This window comes from Chanodichthys erythropterus, chromosome 13, assembly GCF_024489055.1.
Source record: "Chanodichthys erythropterus isolate Z2021 chromosome 13, ASM2448905v1, whole genome shotgun sequence".
NCBI classification, from domain to species: Eukaryota; Metazoa; Chordata; class Actinopteri; order Cypriniformes; family Xenocyprididae; genus Chanodichthys; species Chanodichthys erythropterus.
The window spans coordinates 1,253,239-1,271,668 of record NC_090233.1 but is presented as its reverse complement, the minus strand read 5'-3'; the positions used below and the strand labels follow the sequence as shown (position 1 = coordinate 1,271,668).

Genomic DNA, 18,430 nt, shown 5'->3' with positions numbered 1-18,430 from the left:
TTTCTCGCAGCAGGTCTGTCAACAGAGCTAAACCAGCTGATTTTGGGCAAAGTCATTCTGGAGGACTGTTAACAGTTGCTTCCTTGAGTTCGCCATTTGGATCAGCAGGAAACTGTGAGTATAGAGAACCGCCACAATACATGGAGAGGCAACGGATTGTGTTGGCAGCAGTCCAAGCTCGGGCTCTAGGTGAGCTGGTCAGGACAGGCAGTCGTGAGAGTGCTTGGAGGGCTGCATCAATAGGAGTACTGTCACTTAGCTGGGACCCCCCTTTGTCAATCCTCAGTTCCATTCCTGGATCTAAGGTGTGATTGTGATCCCTGGGGGAAGATGGGATTTCCAGTTCTGACTGGTCCTCTTTGCTTGAGAGACAGTGCACTGCCAGATGGCTGTGATAAAGGATGGAACTCAGGGGTACCTGGATCCTCTTACTTGGATTGGGCAGGCTGACACGAGTGGTGGTGTTGTGCTGATTGTAGATTAGGATGGCAGCATGAGTGGGGGTGTGGATGAGCAGTCGATCACCCACAGTCTCGGCTTGTGTTCCGATAACTGGGGTGCGAGGCTTGGCCGGGCAGCGTGTGTTGCTGGTCATAAGCTGCAACCGGCCCATTCCTTCAGTGTGGTTTCTGAGGAAGAGCTGGTTTGGGCAGAAGGACTGAAAGTCTTTGGTGAAACTACACCTGCGAAAGTGGGGAGCCGGGCACAGCCGTGGGTTGCTGTTGTGGTAGGCTACCGCAACTGAGGTGTGTTTCTTGGCATGGGTGTTACGTTGCCGCCACATGACATTGACCGTGTCTTTGGGTCTGCCAGTAGCAAAGTCCAGCACAGTTTGTGTAGGATACTGAGGAATCCTATTCATAGCCACTCTGTCCATAGAGAAGCTAATTTCTCGCAGCAGGTCTGTCAACAGAGCTAAACCAGCTGATTTTGGGCAAAGTCATTCTGGAGGACTGTTAACAGTTGCTTCCTTGAGTTCGCCATTTGGATCAGCAGGAAACTGTGAGTATAGAGAACCGCCACAATACTTTTCCGGGATTTGCAGGTGGTTTGCAGGGTTTGGCTCTGTGTGGCGAGTTGTTTTCTCAGTTGTAGGCGGAGCTTGTTGCGATGCTGATGAGGAGAGCAGGCTGTGATGAGACTCAAGTCTCCTGGTTGGTACAGGTGCAAAGGCAGTGGCACCTGCCATTCCATCAGTAGTTCTGTGGGGAACACCTGAGTTGACTCCTGTATGGTGTCTGTGATGGCCATGAGCATCAGATGAGGTTTTACAGTCCAGTCTTTCTGGTCGACTGACCGTGGAAACGTGACTCCTCTGCGTTGCAGTGGAGCTCTGTAGTTTGGGTTTACAGTTTGGACTTGACAGCAAACCTGACATTCTCTGACATACTCTGCCACATCTTTCTGCATGCTGGGCCAGTACGCCACTTGTTCCAAAGTCTCATAAATAGTTCTGGTGCCATGGTGTTTGGCACATGGTGTGTCGTGGGTGTATATCAGTTCACCCCCCTTTGGCCCTGTGGCAGTACAAGCTTTGGCGCTGTGAAGACATCAGGGACATATTTTAGAAAGTTCACTCCCACACGCAGCATGTGGTCGGTCATGGGACCAGGTGCCGTGAACGGGAGGTTGGAGGGGTATGAGTGGTGGTACAAAACATTTTGCATGGAAGTGTTGGCAAGTTTGGTTGTCAGTGGCAGTGGCAGTGAGGCGGGAAATGTTGCAGGAACAGTCCGCTGGCTGCGGGTTGTTGTTGCCACACTAAGGGTGGGTGAATGGGGTGGGTGTGACCATAGCTTGTCATGCAGGGTGCCAGTCTTGGCAAGGGCATTAATTTGGTCGTTCACGCCTTTGTCACGCCCTGGTTGCTTTAAGCATCTTTTCACCTTTTCCCAGTAAACGATCATGTCGTGTGCTTGGGTGAGGTGATCATGTGTCTGGAACATGTGTTGATGTTTCACCTGCTTGTTGCATTCAGTCTTGAGACCAGTTTGTTTCCAGCCCAGAAGATGGCATGTGAAACAAGGTCTGGCCAAGTGTGAGTCTGTGCACATGAGTTCTCTGATATGGACAGAGGAGACTTGAAGGGTTTTGAGGGTCGCTGCTGCTTCACTATACTGACATGACTGGGGACCCCACCTGCTGTTCTGTGGTTGGCAGGGTTGGTTGTTTAACCATCGTGCCCCTGCACTTGCCTGTAAGATGCCCTCATGGTTGTAGGAACGTCCATCGACGTAGGCCGTGGGCATTCCTTGGCACGCATTCTCTTTGAGGTATCTGTGACAGGCTGGTCGGTGTTGTTGGGGTACCAGTATCTCAAGTGTCAACACTGGTGTGCCATTATAGCAGTTTTGGCAGGCAGCTGAATTTCCGCTCTGTGCAGACTTGTGCTTTCTGGCACGTTGTGGCAGTGGCACCTGCTGGTTCAGCCTCCTGAAGTCGCTGGTGGGTCGCCACTTGCTGTCTGGTTTGACAATGGACCAGGTAGGGACTGAATAGGTGCTGTTGCATGGGCAGATAACACCTTTTCCTTCTGTTGAATGAACAACCTCCTGTACTGGTTCATGTGGGGCGATGTGACCTTCGTACTGCCTGATTAAGGTGGGAGGAGCATTTGGGTGTGTTGCGCTTTGCACTATGTGAAGTTTAGCGAAAACCCAGCATAAAAGGTCTTTGTCAAATGTCACTTTGAATTTGTGCAAGACGTTTCTGAGTCTTTGACAGTCTGCATCATTCTTTACCGCACTTGCATCTTTCTGGATCTGTTGGCCTTTAGGCTCAAACCTTGGGAAGGGCTCCTCTGTTGTGGTGTTAGCTGTCAGGTTGGCTGTCAGAGGTGCAGCGCTTTCCTGAGTTTCACAGGCAGGCTGGTTAGCGACTGTGGGTACTGCAAGGTGTTTGTCCTCCATCAGCTCCGTTCTGTGCACCTGTTCTGTGGGTACCAGTTTGATGGAAGTGATGGAGATGCTCTTGAAGGATGCTGTGAAACTTGTGTTGCTTAAGCTTCCTTCTGGGACCATGGCAGCTGGTATTAAGTTAATGACTGTTAACTTGCGTTCAAAGTCATAGGGGCCGTGGTCCATTATCCATTCTAGATGGTGGGCTTTGGGAATGCTGATGTCTGTGACCATGCATTCATTGTGAACTAGCCAGCTGTGAACTACGTAGGGTGACACTTCAGTTAGCGGTGTGGCTTTTAGAGCAAGTCCAAGTTCCACACCTTCAGGTGACAGTGTGAAGGAGCCCAGCATGTGGCTTAGGGTTTGACCACATTGCCTGTTGAGCCAAACAGCACCCCCTTTGGTGTAAGGTGGTACTACCGTTTCCTGTGCGTGGAGCCAAACAGCACCCCCTTTGGTGTAAGGTGGTACTACAATTTCCTGTATGTTGATCCAAACAGCACCCCCTTTGGTGTAAGGTGGTACTACAGGTTCCTGTATGTTGATCAGGATGCAGACCTGTTGGATAGTCTGGCCTGACAGGAAGTTGGCAGTGTTGACAGGAACAACAGGAAGCTGTACAGTCATCGGGGCCCACAACAACTCATTTGCACTGTCCGTATGAGCATTAGAGTGCATCAGGAGGTCTGGAAGGACCAAGAAGTGATGGGTTAAATGCCGGTTGTTCCATTTGAAGTTCAAAACGCAGATGTCCTTGACAGTCATCATGGTTGGCAGACGAAAGTCCAGTGGAAAGTGTGTTTGCTTGTTGACAAATGGGAGGTCCGGTGTTCCTTCACTGAGAGCACTTAACAGCGTGTGGCTGAAGGCTGAGTTGTCTGCCCACAGTGTGAGAATAATGTCTGTTGTAGTTACATCATTCAGCTGTGAGTCTGTCGTGACCTTGGAGCAGAGAGAGTTACAGTCTATGGTGAGTTGAAGTACGCCGGGTGGCGAACTTGAACTGTGTTCTGAGCCGGGGTTCCCGCGGTTAGCTGGGAGATTTCCCGCGACCTCTGTGACCTGACCGTCTGGCTCAGGTGGTCTGGGTGACTGGGAAGGCAGAAGTTCACACACTTGAGCCCAGATTTTCAGCGGTCTGGCGTTCAATAAGGGCTCAAAACAGTCTAGCAGGTCTTTGTGAGTGGAACAGAGAAACGTGTCCATTTGCGCTACGCACACAGGAGGTACCAGGCTCACTCGACCAATGGTGTGGTGCGTGGGAGCTGTGTGTTCAAGGTGGACCTCATTTGGACTGTGCGACTGCACATTCAGCTCACATCTTTGTGACTTGAGAGTCTGATTTTGTCTTTCAGCTTCATTTCTCAGTCTTTCAAAAAGGTAAGGACAGGTTTCTGGGCAGTGATCGGAGTCTGGGTAACTGGTTGGATTTTCTACAGTCTTTTTAGACGCAGTTCTCTGCTTGGCTTGAGCTTCGTCGACCAAGTCTCGCGGCTGCTGAATAGACATGCTGCTTGAGCAGGCCAAGGCTGCCAGATGATCACTGACCGCAGGGTGCAGCTCTCGGAGAAGCAGAGGGTTGAAGATGAAATCTTCCTCCGTTGCTGGCTGGTTACGTGCTCCGTAGTACCCTCTTTGCATTCGGCTGTAGAAAGTGTATGGGTTATTCAGTCTGCCCCGTTTTAGGTCCATGGCAGCAGGGAGCCCTTGATCTGATGCAGGGTCAGAAAGCTTTTGGATCAGAACCTGTCGCAGGTGCTGGCAGTTGGATGTGACAGCTGCTGGCGAAGGTTCTTGGCCGTTGGACGTTTTGGGCAGTGGACTTTTAACCCCATTTGGAATTAGGGCTTCTTGACTGGTTAGGGGAAACCCGGTGATGTGTGTTTCCCCTCCCATGCCACTTTTCAGTACTCTGTAACCAGTGTCAAGTTCATTCACATAGTCTCTTTGTTGTTTCGGAGCCATAACTCCTTTCTGGGCCTGTTTGAGATGATTTTCACAGGTCAGGGCTTTAGTGTGTCTGTCTTTCAGCGTAGTCTCTGCTTTGGCTAGGGGAGCTTCGCTGTGTTGGAGTTTTCCAGTCAGTTTTCTACGCTCCACCTCCAGGTGGAGCTCTGCAAGGGCTTTTGAAGTCTTTGCAGCTCCTCCTGCAGCTCGGGTTTGGATTCGTCCGCTGTCCAACGCTGGTCCTGGGTCTCGACGAGTCGCTGATCGTGGTGACGATGAATCTGGGCCTGATTCCTCCGGGCGTCCTCCGCCTGGAGCTTGAGGTTGTGGGCGATGGCTCGGATGACTCTCGCCCATTCTTTGTAGCTCGGTATTGGATCGTGGGCCATTAGTCGATTCAGGTCGTCGTCCAGCTGCTCGTTGCTTAGGTGCTGGGGATCCACAGCGTCGTTGGGCAGGATCGTGCTGGTCAGGGAGCCCAACCCGGTCTTGAGTCCGTCCCCATGGGTGCTGGGGCTGGCTGCTCTGAACACGTTAGCTTGCTGTTGGCGAGAGAAAGACAGCACAAACAGAACCAATGCAAGCACGCGCAGGGCTAACGACTTATAATAATGCATGATTATATAATTCTTTGGTTTGGTTCCAGTTAACTGGTGCAGACAGTTAGTGGAATGTAGGCTAGACACTTAATTGTCGATAGCCAAAAGGACCACGCGGGTCAATTTGTGTGGGTGAGTGCCGGATTTGAATAAAGATTTTGACAGGCGGTAGCCCTAAGAGTCCTTTGACGACTCTCGCTGCACGGTCGTCTATCTATTGCTCAGATGGCTCTCACAGGCTCTGCTTTTACATGAACTGAAAGAAACAAACACAGTAGAGAAGCAAAACAGAACAGGGTGGATGCAATTAAATGAGAAATAGAGCCGTAAACAAATAGAAAGGAATAAAAATAGAATCGCAATAAACTAAAACAGAAGGGCTAGAGGGGAGAAGTGAAACTTAAACTTCCTATTCCAGCTGGGTTTATGACGGTGTCAGGCGAGTGCACTGTTGCGTCATAAAACCTAGAGGGATGGTATGGATCGAGAGCATAAGGGTTGGCCCGCACCTGAGTAATTGAAGAATATGTAATATTCTGTGGCTTTCAATTAGGTGAAATGACTGTATGTCACTAATTTAGGCCTGGGTGAATTGTGGGTGCTCAGATAAGAACTCAATGGCAGGCAACCTTTCCTCGACGTTCAAACACTCTACTGCGGTGTCCGTGGCCACCTGTCCCCTTTGTAACACGGTGCAACCTCTCAAACAGGGAACACCAGCACAATTGTGCACTTCGGTAAGGTACTTGCGCCAACGGCCCGAGTGACCGGTCAAAATTGAGTTTTCCCTAAACTCAGAGTCTGTCCCCTTTACGGGCAGTTACTCCAAAAGGGCGGTTCTGTCGTGCAGAAGCCTGAGCCGGGAAATTAAACAAAATTGCCGTTTGGGGTCAACTTGGACTCGTTGCCTCCCTTTACCTGATACACAACTCGCTGATGTCCTTGCGTGTTGCCCGTAATACGAGGTCAGAATGTCTCCGATTCACACACAGTCAGTGCAAGAAGCGCCAGGCCAGGTAGCTCCACTCACTGGAACTCACTGGAGCAACCGTCAACTCACCACCAGGCGGTGAAGGGCCTTCTCTGCAAGTGCACAAACAGTCAGGTAAACACGACTTAATTGTAAATTTAAATCTCAATTTAAATCTTGTTTAAATAGAATTTAAATAATTAAGTGTGTAGGATAGAAGAGTAGGGGTCTAAAATGAACTAGCTAGAAGCAGAACAAAAGTAAAAATAAAATAAAACAAAAACAATCAGATGCACTTGATTCAAATTTGAATTAAACTCTGTTCAATTAAATTTAAATAAGTGCATAGAATAACTATAAGAAGAGAATTGCTTGTTGATGAGCAAAATGCCAACTGATTGACACCACTTAATTTTAAAATTCAATTAAACGTTATTTAATTAAATTCAAAATGAGTGTATGAAATAAGGGAGGCTTGGGTGTGCGTGAATGTTATTGCCAGCCAATAACAACAGGACCCAGAACTAAGAGTGAATGAAATAAAACATTAAGTAATAAAGGGGAATGAATTTCCAAAGTAAAACTAAAGAAATAACTTGAGAGAAAGAGAGAGAAAAGACAAAAAGGGAATAGATGAAATAAAACAAAGTAGAATAAAAATAAAATAAATAAACTAAAATAAAATAAAATAGAGTAGATCTGTGAATACAGGAAAAGAATGCAAGGAAAAGAGAATTGACTTATCTGGCAGTGTCCGCCAGGGGGTGCACTCTCAGAAAGTGACTTCTCTTGTTGGAGGGGAAACTTAATTTAAATTAAAAATTTAAACGTGTTTAAATTAAATTTAAATCAGTAAACCACACTCCAACAATGATTGGAAAGCATAACCACCAAAAGCAAATTACTTTTACAACTCCCCACAGTATAGAGAAGCAAAAGATAATTTGGAGATAATTTCAGTTCAAAGCATGGAGCGGCTTTGACTCAGAACGTCCACGCGGTGGCGTCAATGAGTCCACACAACCAATAAGTAGGGAGGGGTGCCACACCTGAGTAGACTGCCCTCTGGCGTCTGATCAGAGTTACTGCATCCCCCTTCCTTAATTCGTGATACAAAAACGAGCGCGCTTGTGGGTTTCTGACCCTTACGCTGTTTTAACTGCACGGTCACGATTACAACTATAGAACCTCAGCGGATTCTTTCATAAATATATGTGTACCGTTTTACTCACGGGTACACAACTCTGGGAATCAGTCCCTTTGGTGCAAACTTTAATGCACGCGAATATGTAACGCTTGCGGGATTCCTTCGCCGCGGGTTACAAATCAACATTGGATCAGGATGCTGATATAGCTCCGAACTCTCACACATCAATCGTTAAATCAGACGGACTGCTTTTCCGATTAGATCTGTAACGGGGATCACGTGGTTTTGGGTAGCTAGTCCAAACGACGTAACCCAGGAGCAAACCGGCTATTGTGAATTTTTGGACGACACAAGAAATTCAGATTTAATAGCGGGTAAATATAATGAGGCCTCGAAAGAGTGATCGCAGGAATCTCGCCACGACCCTCTAAACTCGCTGAACACGATTCAATTCGTTTATTCAAGCGGAAATTAATATTCAAAACTGTAACTTACTGCAAAGATTGTCGTCCTTCACAGATACGAGCTTGAGATATCAATGGACTGCAGTGTATTTCACGGTCAACCAAGGCTATGCCTGCAGTGTTTTTAGACACAAACAGCAGCTTGTTAACGGTGCGTAGTGAGGACCCGTGCGTCTTCTCACTGAATAAAGCGCGCAAGTAAGTTAAATCATACAAAATTATTCTACATTGCTCTTTTACCGAAAACCAAGTTTAAAACGTTGCTCGCGAATCCTCCACCAAATATATATGTAACGAAATGTAGCTGTTATTAATCAATTTATGGATGAAATATGAATATAATAATTCATAAGGTTATGAATAAATTATGATTCATATATCGACCCAACGGGGAATTAAACATATATCGTGAATCAATTACAACGAATTATAATCAATTACATATATGATTAGTTTTGGTTTAATAATTATTTAGAGAAACTGTTCGTTTGTCCAGCAAACTAAGTCCCTCACAGAATATTATAAACAAAGTTATCTGGCCATGAAAACAACCTGCTATTATAACATCAAAGCATAAAACGATCGAAAAACGTTAAAGTGACTTGGGTTTTCAGCTGAAAGAACAAACAGAACAATCGAGCATGAATAACGTTTTAATATATGCAAACTACGAATACAGAGGTTATACATCTAAATATATATACAAGAAAATACACACCTATGTACAAGAATAGAAGTAGAGAAGGAAAGAGAGAAGGCAAGTAGCAAACTCACAACCAGTCCTAAGCCAGCACGGAAATCAGTTTCATCATCTAAGATTGAGAAACGGCAGTATACTTGCATTGGTTGCGTGTGTCGAATTTCAGGTTAGCGCTGGTGCAGTTCGTTGGCTTCCTCCGTTCAGCGGGAAGGTTTGAACTGAGGACGAGAGTGAGTTTCGCTGGAAGATGGCGATCCCGAAGCTGAGCGCGATGACAGCGCGTGGTCACCGGAGGGGTCCGGGAAAAACGTGCACGAGATGCTCGTGAGACAATCGGGGAAGAACGCACAAGAAATTGTGCGTCTTTGCTTTTATGACAGATAAGCCGACACACCTCCTTGAGGTGGGGTAGCCAATAACATGGGTGCAAAGTTGGCGGGAAAGCTTTCCCATTGTTTGGCCTCACGACTTAATCCAATGATTTATGACTACCAGATCAGATCTCCAAACGGAGTGTGTTCTTCACAGTATCATTAAACACATAGAAAAATACATTTGTCCGTTTGGTGACATGTCTCAATGAATAGCTCGAGTCCGGAGCTTTGAAACGAGATCAAACTCGATAGGTCAGAAAGGCATAGGAGAGAAGTTATGGTTTACAGACAAAATTATATCATTAAAATGCACACTAGCACAAATACACTCATTTAAACACTAAATATATATTTCAGCATAGTGGTGCTATATATATATATATATATATGCAGTTAAAAGTGTATGTTTGTGTGTTTCTGTATGTGCGTCTGTGTGTGTGTGTTTTTGTGTGTGCCAGTGTGTGTGGGTGCTGGAATGTGGATCTGGCCCGTAGTCCACATGAGGGGCCCCTTTGATGTCCTAAGAGCAAGGAAATTGGGCCTGCTGTGTTAACTCGGAGGGCCACAAAGGTGTCAAGTGGGCTCATCTTTAGTAGACAGTTCGGAGCCGATTTAGTGATTAAGAAACAAAGTTCATCAGGTTAAAAGCGTTCTGGAAACTCCAAAGTTTATTGATTATCCTGATACGTGTGCATACGCTACACCTGTATCTTAAAGGGTTAGTTTCACCCAAAAATGAAAATTCTGTCATTAATTACATTCAGATTTGATGAAATCTTAGTGCTTTCTGACCCTCCATAGACTGCAACATTATTGCCACTTTTTATGGCCCAGAAAGGTAGTAAAGGCATAGTTAAAACAGTCATGTGACAACAGTGGTTCAATCCTAATGTTATGAAGCTTTTTGTATCCACTTTATTCAACAATTTCTTCTCTTCCATGTCAGTCTCTGACACTGTTGATGTAGTGAACACTGTCAGCTCATTATTGGCCGGATTCTTAGTCATTATTTTTCTTTTTTGCACACAAAAAGTATTCTGGTCGCTTTATAACTTTAAGGTTAAACCACTGCAGTCACATGGACTATTTTAACAATGTCTTTACTATCTTTCTGGGCCTGAAAAAGCTCCAATTACATTGCAGTCTGAGGTCAGAAAGCTTTCGGATTTTATCAAAAATATCTTCATTTTTGTTCTGATGATAAACGAAGGTCTTACGGGTTTGGAACAACATGAGTATGAGTAATTAATGACAGAAATTTCTTTCTTTTTTGTTTTTTTTGTTGAACTAACCCTTTAAGAGCCCTTTAAAAGTAATGTCTGTATGCAGTGATGCAGTTAGACAGACTTGGTTATTTATATGTAAAAATCATACAGATGCCCCCTTCTGAAACATACATCTTGAAAAGAAATTAAAGATCCACCTTTGTTTGTTGAGACTTGAGGTTGAGGTGTATTTCACTTTTAGCCAATGATATTTCCTGTAGCATTTTTATCGGTCAGGCATGGAAGTCTATTCTGATTGTTTGATAACGTTTGGCAACGTTTAATTTAAGAGCGCGGAGAGATTCACGACTGCACACTACACAGAGCGCGCACTCAGTGGAGAGGCAGTTTACTTGTATATTGAGAACTCGCGTCGTTTTCTGCCATTACATGAATGTGCTGTCGCGTTACAATAATGCGCTCTCCACAAACCTGCGGTCGGATCATAGGGGTCGGATATGCAATCCTGCGCTGTAACTGAAACGAGTGACAGCAGGAGGAGGGTGTGTGTCAAACTCGCTGTCGGGGAGATGAGAGAATGAGAACGGGCCGCTGGTAAAATATCAGGGTTTTCATTGGTCCGTTTATGATCGGATAACTCTATTGGCTACCGATATGCTGGTCAAAGGTTTCAATATTAATTCAAATTGAAGGCGTACTCAGTAACGGAATGTGATTTTACAAGTAGCGAAGTAGATTACTTAGCTTAATTTGTACTGAAGTACAAGTACAATTACAGATTAAAAAATGTACTCAAAAAAGTACAAAAACACGAAAAAACTACTTAATTACAGTAACGTGAGTAGTTGTAATTCGTTACTTCCACCTCTGGTCCTGACACGTGTTGTTTAACTGCCTCGAGTCGGAGGTATTGCCGGTGATACCACCTCGATTTTTTTCTTATCACTTTGACTCAAAATACTCAAAATGTCAATGTTGCACATATTAAGAGTTATACACCATTTTAATCTGTGAAATATCTTCTTTTATTTGTGTACACTCAGAGTAAAAACAAAATGTTGTGCTTTTTGTAAAATAAAGAAAACTAACATGATGCGTGATCTGTCGTCTCCCTCTGAACGAAGTCCATTCTGATGGATTCGATTCTAGCGCTATTCAGAAGCAAATTCTGAGGCAATACATGTATACATCGCCTCAATCGTGTATTTATTGTCTTGAAAAGTGTTTATCTGTATGTTATAGCCATGCTTCGTGATCTCTGGAAGCCTCTGTTACTTCCTGGAATGTCACATGGCCTGCTCTTTTTTAGAGTAATTTGTGGGCTAAAGGTGCACAGAGCTAAAGGTGCACAGAGAAACATAAAAAAAAATGCATGTCTGCCCTTTATCAAATCGAAACCAACTTTAGATCATAATCAGAGGTTATTATAATAACTCTATGCTGTTTTAAAGTGTGTTTTGAGCAAATACATTAATAATCATATACATTTTGAAATGTAGCTTGATGCTTGTACCTCTAATTATATTTTAAGATGTATTGTAAGCATTAGATAGTTTGTGTTTCTAATGTACTACCAAACTTTATTTATCTTAACACTGTATATTATGCAGTGGATGATGCTAAAGCCATGTACAAGACAAAGACATGAGGACAAATGCATATGAATTAGCAGAAGATGATCAGTTGTGAAGGTCCGTTCTTCTGTGATTCGTCTCACTTTTTCACGTTGCCTTCAGTGTGAAAGGGCCTTAAGACTATGTGCCATATTACTAGAGAGAAAAGCGGCAACATCCCATGAGGGATGGATACCATCTCTTCTCAGCACATCAGGTCTGCCCCTAACAACTTTTCCAATTGTCTATGAACCCTATATTATTCTGCGGACACCACTTAGACAGCCAGCCATTGAGTAAGGACAGTCTGCTAAGTATCTCATCATTCTGGCGAACAGCAAGAGGGCCAGAGCAAATTACAGTGTCTCACATTGTACTTGCGAGTTCACACACCTCTTTAATATTAATTTTAGTATTCTCCAACTGGCGAAGTTGAACATCATTAGTGCCGACATGAATAATAATCTTAGAGAATTTACGATTAGTATTAGCCAGCACTTTTAAATTTGGTTTGATGTCAGGTGCTCTGGCCCCCGGCAAACATGTGACTATGATGGCTGATGTCTCGATTTTCACATTCTGTGTAATAGAATCGCCAATAACTAGGGCACTTTCAACAGGATTCTCATTGGGTGCGTCATTGAGTGGGGGGGACCTGTTTGAAGTTTTAATCGGAATGGAACAGTAGTGTTTTGCTGCATGACTATGCCGTCTCACAACCCAGTTGCCCTGCTGCATGGGCTCTACTGCTGGAACCAAACAATGTACATGTTTTACTATGCTAGACGCAATCCAAAACAGTATCTAGAGCCCTTGCATTCTTACCCTCCTCTATTAAAGTTTGGATGCGTGTCTCTAATTCTGAAATCTTCTCTGTCAGCCTATTTCCCTTCATTTGTGACATGTGAATCCCTCGTCGCTGACAGAGAAAGCTATGCTAAACATGTGACAGGCAGTGCAAGTAACAACAACAGGGGAAGATGACATGACTTACCATGTTTGTTGATTGATTCCGGCTTACCACAGTTGTTTGATGAACTTGTAGAAAAAGGAGCGCACGAGAGAAAAGATGGTATGCATGGAAGTTAACAGGCTAGCGAAATGCTAACGCGTTGTGATAGTGATTTAGATTAAAAGAAAAAAGCTTGCGATGTCAGATTAATGTGATAGGCAACATTGGACAATATCATATATATGGTGATGAGTAAATTATATTTCATAATATAAAAAACAAAGAATGATAGTAAATAGAGATTCAAAACAGAGCTATGCGGAGCTACATATGCAAACCACTCAGCAGCGAGGCAGACAGGAGCAATCGATCAGGCAAGAGCAATTGTGATTTTTCTTTCCTCTGGGTGTGTTCATCTCTCTCACGCTACTGATCTATGGTAATAATTCCACCAGTGTGGCACTGCCCAATTAAAACAGCACAGCGTGAACTGCAGTACTGTTCATTACACAGTACACATTCACAGTAGTTTTCCACAGTACAATTCATTACTGCTCCACAGAAGTTCAGCTGTTTTTCCCTGCACATAAGATAATGAAGCTCAGCATGAAGTTATTACATTTCTTTTGCTCATTATCTTTCATATTAGTACATGTAAACAGTAGTGTTCAATAGGCTACTTTGAAGAATTGCAAGTATGTAGCCACTGAAAGAGCTGTTCAAAGCAGAAACTTTAATGATTTACAATACTGTAGTCTTTTGAGTCGTCCTAATTCTTAAAAACTTGACAACAACAACTAGGAGTACAAAAAATAAAAACTCCTAGGAGTTGGACGTGCTCCTCAAGACGACTACAGTATTGTAAATCATTAAGGTTTCTGTTAAACACTGCTCTGATTGAATGAATCCTTAACACACTCTCTCTGTTGTTGTAGGAACTGACATGGGGAACTTCAGCTCTTTTCAGATGGAATTATCACAGGGTGGCTTCAGTGTGGCCCTCTCTGAGGTCAGCAACATGTCACTATATTTTTATAATGTTTTCAGTTAATAAAATGTATATAGTTAACACTTTACAATAAGGTTCATTAGCTAACATTAGTTAACATGAACTAATAATGAACTGTACTTATACAGCATTTATTAATCTTTGTTAATGTTAATTTCAACATTTACTAATACATTATTAAAATCTTGTTAACATTAGTTAATGCACTGTGAACTAACATGAACTAACAATGAACAACTGTATTTTCATTAACTAACATTAACAAAGATTAGTTAATACAGTAAAAAATGTATTGCTCATGGTTAGTTCATGTTAGTTAATACATTAACTCATGTTTAACTAATGAACCTTATTGTAAAGTGTTACCCAGTACTGTCATGCTGTTCTTAAAACTGAGCAGGTGTAACTGGTGCAATTTATATAATATATATTTAGCAGGGAAGGTTTTCAACCTGAAATAAAATAATAATAATGATAAAAATGTTCATATTATCACTGTATATTTAATAGAATGCACAGCTGAATGGAACAGAGTATAGAAGTTTTTAAATGTAGAATTTCTTTAAACTTACCATCTTAAATGAAATAATGAAAAAAATAATGAGATGCGAGGCAATAGCCAGAGGTGCCTGCTCTGAGCTTAAGAATCTGCTGGTCCAAGATGTTCTGTCTGCTTTAACTAGCTTGACCAAGATGGTGTACCAGCCTTGCACCCCACACTCTTAAAAATAAAGGTTCTTTATTGGTTTCTATGGTTCTACGGTTAACATCTATGGAACCTTTCCACTGCACAAAACCTTTTTTACAGTGGAAAAGGGATCTTTAGATTATTAAAATGTTTTTCATTATTAAAAATTATTTAAAAAAAAAAAATTATTAAAACTCTAGTTAGTTTAAGAACTGTTCACTGATAGGTTCTTTGGGAACCCAAAATGGTTATTCAGAGGCATCGCTGTGAAAAACACCCTTTTGGAACCTTTATTTTTTACCGTACATTTTAGATTACCCTGCACTCTTAAAAATAAAAGGTTCAGTGGGTTTTTGTATAGAATTATAGGGTTCTTAACTCAATTTTAAAGAACCCTTTATACCAGAAAGGTTCTGTATAAGGAGAAATGTCTTAACACATATTCATGTTTAATGGGTTATTTAAATAAGTGTTTACGAGATGTTTAATTCATAAAAAAAAAAAATCTAATTAAAAATGAATTAGAAAATGAATGAATTAAAACTAAATACATAAAATGTTTTCATGATTGGAAACCTTAAAAGGTTCTATATATGAAGTACCTGATAGAACTCTTTAAGATTCTACATAGAGACATTTCTTCTAAGAGTATGAATTCACTAATAAATGACCAACTTTGACCTTATAAAAGAGGCTACATTCACAAGCAGGTTTTAGAATTTTTAGGATGGTTCTCCTAGTATAATTATGCAATAACAAATTTTATAAATTAAGTTTCATTTCTCTTTGCTACTGTAGGGTTTGAGGATGTTTGGAACGGTTGGAGCATACTCCTGGTCAGGAGGAATAGTGCAGGATTTCACACATCAGATGCTGAATTCTTCATTCATTAATGCCACTAATATGGAGGAGGACATTAGAGATTCCTATCTGGGTATAGCACCATTCATTAATTATTTTTTCTATTTTGGGGCTTTTTTTCCCCCACTTTTTTTATCATCACTTATAGGTTACTATTTCACATACTTTAAATACTAATATTCATGCAATGCTCTATTGTTAGATATTAAACTTTTGTGGGTAACTTGCCTTGCACAGTAGTGCTAAGGACATAAATAATACCAACTAGAAAATGTAAAACTCTAGATGAAAATTACATTAGGGGAGAGAGAGGTGGGAATGGGATACGAATTTGAGTCAGATTTGAACCCATGTTACTGGCATTGTCAAGTCAAGTCATCTTTATTATATAGCACTTTATACTAAAGTAACTATACAGGTTGTTTCAAAGCAGCTTCATTGTAATAAATAATCAGTCTTGGAAACTTAATCAAATTAAAATTCATAAAGATTTAAATTCTGCTGTAAAGCAGCTCTACAGAAGACAATACCCTGCTTTGAAACAGCAATTCCATGTTGATCCAGGTTGTACGGTGGCCGAGAGAGCTAAATGTGCTGCAACTGAAGAAAACACAAGCAAATAGAAAAAACACCAGCAAATAAAGAAAACATTTTCATCAGTTTGACAACACGTGCTGGAAAAGTTCTCAACACAACCAAATACAGAAACGTGCTGCAAAAGTTCACAACACATGCAAATACAGAAACGCACTGCAAAAGTTCACAACACATGCAAATACAGAAATGCGCTGCAAAAGTTCACAACACAAGCAAATACAGAAACGTGCTGCAAATACTCACAACACAAGCAAATAAAGAAACACGCTGCAAATAGCACATACCAGGCCCAGCGATCTCAAACCCCTCTCTGCAATGATCTGTATGATGATGATGAGGCTAATTTTAGAATTAAATTAATATTTTAATTTGCCCCGCAATAATTTATAAGGCATCACGCATAACCAATGCACTGTAAAAAGTTTGCTAACTCCTCATTTAAAAAAACAATTTACTTTAACCATTTCAATAAAATTTGTAGGATACCCAAAATTCTCAAGTACATTCAGTATTGGTGCTCAATTCGGTCAAAGCCCTTTTCTTGATCTAATGAGATCAACCCAAAATTTTGACCTGTAATCTTGGCTATATCAAAAATATTTGTAATTAGTCCAAAATTGTCTAAAAATTTGGACTAAAAATCATCTAATCTTTGGACAAAAATCATCTAACCCCTCTATACTCATTAAAGCTGCACGTAATTCTCTTGGAAGTAGTTGGCTCACCAACTCTTCTTTTGCCTCCTGCACTTGGGGTAGGCCTCCAAGAAAATCCTGCAAACGATCATGATCTTCTGCATACTTGCATTTAAATAAATCTTTATAAACCTCAGCAGCCCTCCTGCATACATCAGCAGTTTCAGTGAGCTCTTGCTCATTGGCTGCCCGATGACAGTGAAAAAGTCTGCTTTGGCCATTTTTCTTCTCCAGGCTGAAAAAAAAAAAAAACTTGGATGGAGCATTTATTTCAGAAAAAAATCTGAAAATGAGATCTGATCAATGCCCCCTGTGCTTTGCTACCTAGCAGACCCCTTAATTCTGCTTTCTTTCCAATGAGAGAGTTCACTCGATTTCCTGTCAAATCACCTAAACTTTGAAGCTCTACAATATCATTTTATCATTTTCCAGAGCTTTTATTTTTTTAACCATATTCTGGGGGACATTGAAGTTGTAACGCCTGTACAATATCCGTCTTAGCCAACCAACTTTGGAATTCTCAAAAAGCTTTTAGCCTCCTGAACGGTGCATGTAAATCATGAATCGGCTCCGGCCAGTCTAAGAAAGACTGGGATTTGGCATCTTTGTGGCCCTGTCAGAAACTAAACAGAGAACCCCAGTCCCCAGCTCTGGGGACTTCGAAAGGATCACCCCCTTGTGGGTTAAGAACCATGTGACTACATACCAATACACACCACACACACACACACACACACACACACACACACACACATGTTTGTTTTTGTGAATTGTGGGGACTTTCCATAGGTTTCCATTGTTCTAGTTTTAATGGTACTTTTCGAGAAAATACACTCCGATCTGACACTTCATGATTCATGCAAATGAAAAAACAAAAACAAAGTTGTATTCAGTGGTTGTTGTATTTGTTGTTATATTTATTGTTACATTTGTAGTTGTATTTGCTTTTTAAATTGCAAATCTTGAGATAATGTTCAGAATCACAATTTTGTATTGTATTTGACAGTGTCTCTAAAATCAACAATCTCTCAGTTGCCATAACTGGAGCATACACGTTTGCTAAAACAAAAGTTGCAACATGAAAGTCTTCCTTCAACAATTTCCTCCACCTCATATGAGGTGAGGTATTTGCAAAGAAGACTCCTATACCAGCACTTGTACTGCTCTTATGACTCAGGATAACCAAACCCTCCCATTCTCTTTTCCAATCCACTTCATTTAAAGCATTTCTATGGGTTTCTTCGGCAAAATCTATATCTATACCTTTATCTATACCTAGACTCCTTTTCTTAATATCCTTTGCTCCATTCAGATTTAAAGTTGCAAACTTAATGATCGGTTTATATATATATATATATATATATATATTCTGTTTGTTACAATACAGAAGGGGACAGCGACACAGGAATGCAGGTGATAGTGTTGAACAACCAGTAGAGTGACAGAGTGCAGGTAAGTGATGGCGGGTAAATACGATGGCAGATATAAATGTAAAACTGACACTTCTGGTGAAGGGGCCAATGAACCTGGGACTCAGTTTCCTACAGGGCAGGCGCATCCTGATGTCTCTGGTCGACAGCCAAACCTTCTGTCCCAGCTGGTAGTTTGGAGCGGTGGAGCATCGAAGTTTGGCTGTCATCCTGCGCCTGCGTAGGGCCTGTTGGAGCTGATGGTGCGCGCAGTCCCAG

At 42.0% G+C, this 18,430-nt stretch overlaps 1 protein-coding gene across 9 annotated transcripts in view; it reads left to right on the top strand.

The window, feature by feature from the left end:
• Positions 1–18,430, top strand: part of LOC137033848 (integrin alpha-M-like) — a 311,934-nt gene that overhangs the window by 140,271 nt on the left and 153,233 nt on the right. For all 9 annotated transcript variants that reach the window (XM_067406240.1, XM_067406239.1, XM_067406242.1 and 6 more), the window contains 2 exons: positions 13,828–13,901; positions 15,388–15,523. In XM_067406240.1, coding sequence (XP_067262341.1) covers positions 13,828–13,901; positions 15,388–15,523 — 210 coding nt within the window. The remainder of the gene's footprint in view (positions 1–13,827; positions 13,902–15,387; positions 15,524–18,430) is intronic.